Here is a 5365-nt window from a genome sequence, read left to right as displayed (position 1 = left end):
GATCTCTCCCCTTTCTTCATAATTTTATTAATTTGGGCCCTTTCTCTTTCTTTTGGATAAGTCTGGCCAGTGGTTTATCGATCTTATTAATTCTTTTGAAGAACAAACTTCTAGTTTTTTTTATCTGATCTACTGTGTTTCTTCTTTCTAATTCATTAATCTCTGCTCTAATCTTAATTATTTCTCTTCTAATGCTTGGCTTAGGCATCGTTTGTTGCTTTTTCTCTAGTTCTTTAAGTTGTAGTGTTAGTTGGTGAATTCAGGATTTTTCTATTTTTTTGAATGAGGCTTGGATGGCTATGTATTTCCCCCTTAGGACTACCTTTGCAGTATCCCATAGGTCTCAGACTGCTGTGTTTTCATTCTCATTGATTTCCATTAATTGTTTGAGTTCTTCTTTGGTTTCCTGGTTGACCCAAACTTTCTTGAGCAGAGTGGTCTTTAGCTTCCAAGTGTTTGAATTTCTGCCAATTTTTTTCTTGTGTTTGAGTTCCAGTTTTAAAGCATTATGGTCTGAGAATATGCAGGGAATAATCTCAGTCTTTTGGTATCAGTTGACACATGATTTGTGACCCAGTATGTGGTCTATTCTGGAGAAAGTTCCATGTGCACTGGGAAGAATGAGTATTTTGTTGTTTTAGGGTGGAATATTCTGTATATATGTATGAGGTCCATCTGGTCCAGTGTATCATTCAAAGCTCTTGTTTCCTTGTTGATTTTCTGCTTAGATGATCTGTCCATTGCTGAGAGTGGAGTATTGAAGTCTCCTACAATTAACATATTGTTATCAATATGACTCTTTATTTTGGTTAACAGTTTGCTTATGTGTACGGCTGCTCCCATGTTGGGGGCATAGATATTTACAATTCTTAGATCTTCTTGTTGGATAGATCCTTTAAGAATGATATACTGTCCTTCTGTGTCTCTAATCACAGACTTTAGTTTGAAATCTAATTTTCTGATATAAGAATTGCTATCCCAGCTTTCTTTTGAGGTCGGCTGACATGGAAGATGGATCTCCATCCCTTCACTTTCAGTCTGGATGTATCTTTAGGTTCCAAATGAGTCTCTTGTAGACAGCATATGGATGGGTCCTGTCTTTTTATCCAATCTGCAATCCTGTGCCATTTTATGGGAGCATTTAGGCCATTCATGTTGAGAGTGATTATTGAAAGATATGAATTAATTGTCATCATGTTGCCTGTGAAGACCTTGTTTTTATAGATTGTCCCTGTAAATTTCTGTTGTATATCACTCTTGGGGTCTTTCTCCTTTTATAGAACCCCCCTTATATTTCTTGCAGGGCCGGCTTAGTGGTCACATATTCTTTCAGTTTCTGCCAGTCTTGGAAGCTCTGCATCTCTCCATCCATTCTCAATGATAGCCTTGCCGGATAAAGTATTCTTGGCTGCATGTTCTTCTTGTTTAGTACTCTGAATATTTCTTGCCAGGCCTTTCTGTCTTGCCAGGTCTCTGTGGATATGTCCGACATTATTCTGATGTTCCTCCCTCTATACGTAAGGAATCTCTTCCTCCTAACTGCCCTTAAGATGGTTTCTTTTGTTCTAAGATTTGCGAGTTTTAATATTACATGCTGGGGTGTTGACCTGTTTTCCTTGATCTTGGGAGGGGTCCTCTCTGCCTCTAGGACTCGAATGTTTGTTTCATTCCCCAGATTAGGGAAGTTCTCAGCTATGATTTGCTCAAATATATCTTCTAGTCCTCTCTCTCTCTCCACCTCCTCAGGGATCCCAGTAATTCTGACATTGGAATGTTTCATGGTGTCACTTATTTCTCCGATTCTATTTTCATGGATTCTGAGTTGTTTTTCCCTGTCCTCCTCTTTTCCTTTTTTATCTATTAAATTGTCTTCCAGGTCACTAATTCATTCTTCTGCCTCACTTACCCTAGCTGTTAGATTATCTAGATTAGATTGGATCTCATTGATAGCATTTTTAAGTTCTGCCAATTCAGCTTTCATTTCTGCCCTTAGAGACTCTATGTTGCCATTAATTGATTTCTCCATTCTAGCTAATGTCTTCTCAATTGCGAGCCTGAATTCCATCTCCAACATCTTGTTTATATCTGCATCCATTTGTAAATTTCCTGCGTAAGTCATAATCTCTGAGTGTTTTTATTTTGGGGGTTCCTCCTCCTAGTCATTCTGTTGATGGGTGCTCAAGGGAATGTATAGATTCCAAATTATTAACCAGAACCCAAACAAGATGCACCTGTTTTCTTGGGACCTTAAGGTTTCTTGCCTCTTGTTTTCCCAGCCTGTCTTGTGGGGGAGGGGGCCTGCCATGCTGTTACTCAGGCAACCCTGTCTGGGCAGAGTTGCCCTGCACCCCTGTGGCAGGGGATGGGCTCAATGGGATGCAGTTTTGGGGGTCTTTTGTTCTCTGGTGGCTTTCCCTGGTGGCTTTCTGCATCTCTTCTGAGATTCACAGCAGAAGAGACTGTTTCCAACCCTCTGCCTCAGAGCAGAGAGATTACAGTCTGTTCTTCAGTGAGCTCTCCAGGCCACACTATCTCTGTTTCTGTCTGTGTTGGTATAAACTGCAGTGTCCTGGGTTGTGCGCCCCTCCACACTGCCCCCAGTCCTACCTCCAGGTCGGGGCACGTCTCTGCCTTTTGTGCTTCTAAAATCACCAGCTGCTCCTAGTTCACACACGTGACCCCGCCTCACCAGGTTTCCATCCCGGGGGCTGCCCTAAAGTCCTTTCCCTGCCGCTACCGGTATGTGAGTCTATGCCCCGTCCCCAGCACGTGAGGCTGTCACTCACTGGTGGTGTAGGATCCCCACAGCCAGGTTCCCTCCCGCTGCTGTTTATCCTCTGATATCTGCCCGCAGAGTCACGGTTCCCTACTTCCTACCTTGAAAGCAACCACCGGCAATATTCTGTTTGTAGAGATCTAGATCTATTTTCTTACATCTCAGGCTGATTTCATGGGTGCTCAGAATGGTCTGGTAGATATCCAGCTCTATTCTGGGGACCAGTTGGAATAGGGTCCCCTACTCCTCTGCTATCTTTTCTGTCTCTGAGCTGTTGATATTTAGATGAAATTTTGGATTTATAGTTAATGTCAAAATGGATTAAGACTGTCAAGATGAAGTGAATATATTTTCCACATTGGACAGATGTAAATTTGTGGAGGCAGAGAGCAGACTACAAGGGATGAACAGTATCCTTCCAAAATTCATATGTACCTGGAACCTCAGAATGTGACCTTGCTTGGAAACAGTTTTATAATATAATCAAGTCAAGATAAGATCATATTGGATTTGGGTGGGCACTAAATCCAAAGACTAGCATTCTAATAAGAAGAGGGAGATTTGGACAAACACAGAAAAACGTATAGGGAAGAAATCCATGTGAAGGCTGAGTCAGAGATTGGAGTAATGTTACACAAACCAAGGACCACAGAGATTATCGGGAAACACCAATGCTAGGTGGAGGCAAGGATGGAGCCTTGAAGAGAAAAGGGGCTGCTGCTGACACCTTGACTTTAGACTTCTTGCTTCCAGAACTGTGAGAAAATAAATTCTATTGTTTAAGCCACTCAGTTTCACCCCCTTCCTTCATGGCAGGAAGTTGGTTTCACCCCCTTAACCTCCCTTGCCTTCTCACCCTTCTACTATAAAACCCCCACCTTGAGACCCCTTGGGAGAGCACCTTGGTGACACTGTACTGCATCATCATTGTGGCCTCTGGACCTCACAGAGTGCAACCTTGCCTGTCACTGGGACCCCCAATGTGGGTGGCAGTGATGAAAGTTCAAGTCAGGTGGCCTCAGGTGGGACCAGTGGTGTCTCAGTGCTGAGGACCCAGTGTCTCAGGGTGGCAAGGCCTCCAGGTGGCAAAGTCTCCAGTTCTGGATAATAGGGAGGTGGCAGCAGTGGTGCAAGCCAGTGGTGTCCAGTAGCCCCTCAGGTCAGACCAAGTGTCTGACTCATCCACTCTTTAGTCCCACTCTCTGCCACCATCTTCCTCCCCGGATGCCCCCTTCTACCCTGTAGCTGTCCCTCAGTCCACTCATCTGCCAGTGTGGTCAGTCTCCATTCCTTCTACCTGCCATCAGGCCCTGCATGTGGATTGGCCACGTGTTGCTAACCTTCAACCCCTTTTCCCAGTGCTCAGCAGAGCCTGTGGGAGAGGGCATGTTCCACTGGCAGGCAACCATAATGTGGCCCAATGACAACCTCTACCAGGGAGGGGTCTATTTCCTAATGATCCAATTTCCATCTGATTACCTCTTCAAACTACCAAAGACCTCATTCACCACCCAGATTTACCATCTGAACATTAACAGAAACAAAAACAACTTTCTGGACATTCTTATATCCAAGCAATTTTCAGCACTGACCATTTCCAAAGTGTTGTTATCCATCTGTTCCATGTTGTGCAACCCCAACCCCAATGGTACTTTGGTTCCTGAAAGTGTGAAGATTTACACAAAGGATAGGTGGAAATATGACAGAATAGCCCAAATATAGACTCAGAAATACAGTCATGTAATTTTTAAATAAATGATAATCCCATCAGAGACAAAACCATATGATTTCACTCTTATGTGGAATTAAAGAAACAAAACAAATGAACAAAGGAAAAATAAAAAGAGAGAGACAAATCAAAAAATCAGACTCTTAACTATAGAGAACAAACAAATGGTTATCAGAGGGGAAGGTGGGTGGGGGGATGGGTGAAATATATGATGGGGATTAAGAGAACGCTTATCTTGATGAAAGCTGAGTAATATATGGAACTGTTGAATCACTGTATTATACACCTGAAACTAATATAACACTGTATGTTAACTACATTGGAATTATTATTTTTTTTAATAATAAAGAAGAAAAAAGAAATAAAAATACAAGAAAAAAGACATAGCTGGTTTTAGGCAAGTCAATCTTTTTCATGATAAAACTAGTACAATTAAAAAACACAGTGGGGATGCCTGAATGATGCAGTCGGTTGAGCAACCGACTTTGGTTTCCATTCAGGTCATGATCTCACAGTTGTGAGATTGAACCTGACATCAGGCTCCACTCTCAGCATGGAGTCTGCTTAAGACCCTCTCCCTCTCTCTCTGCCCCTCCCCCCATGCTCTCTGTCTCAAATAAATAAAATAAATCTTTTTTTAAAAATAAAAAAAATAGAGAAGGGGCAAGATGGTGGAAGAGTAGGGGACCCCATTTAAACTGGTCCCCTGAATTTAGCTGGATATCTATCACACCATTTTGAACACCTATGAAATCAGCCTGAGATATAAGAATATATATATCTGGATCTCTACAAGCAGAAAAGCACAGCTTTTTGTGAGGTAGGAAGGGTGGAGTTGTGAATCTACAGGGAGTAATTGG

The 5365-nt window shown here is 42.3% G+C and overlaps 1 protein-coding gene across 1 annotated transcript; it reads left to right on the top strand.

Annotated features, from left to right (window-relative positions):
- The first annotated feature begins 4162 nt into the window (after nucleotides 1–4162).
- Nucleotides 4163–4498, top strand: LOC123861444 (ubiquitin-conjugating enzyme E2 D2-like). The gene has a single exon (XM_045900595.1). It carries the CDS (start codon nucleotides 4163–4165, stop codon nucleotides 4496–4498), a length of 336 nt encoding a protein of 111 aa, XP_045756551.1.
- The last annotated feature ends 867 nt before the right edge of the window (nucleotides 4499–5365 follow it).

Source organism: Mirounga angustirostris, unplaced genomic scaffold (assembly GCF_029215605.1).
Source record: "Mirounga angustirostris isolate CCGP_5_RB_7025 unplaced genomic scaffold, mMirAng1.0.hap1 SCAF_11, whole genome shotgun sequence".
NCBI classification, from domain to species: Eukaryota; Metazoa; Chordata; class Mammalia; order Carnivora; family Phocidae; genus Mirounga; species Mirounga angustirostris.
The sequence above is the reverse complement of the archived record's forward strand: the minus strand, read 5'-3'. Positions and strand labels throughout refer to the sequence as shown.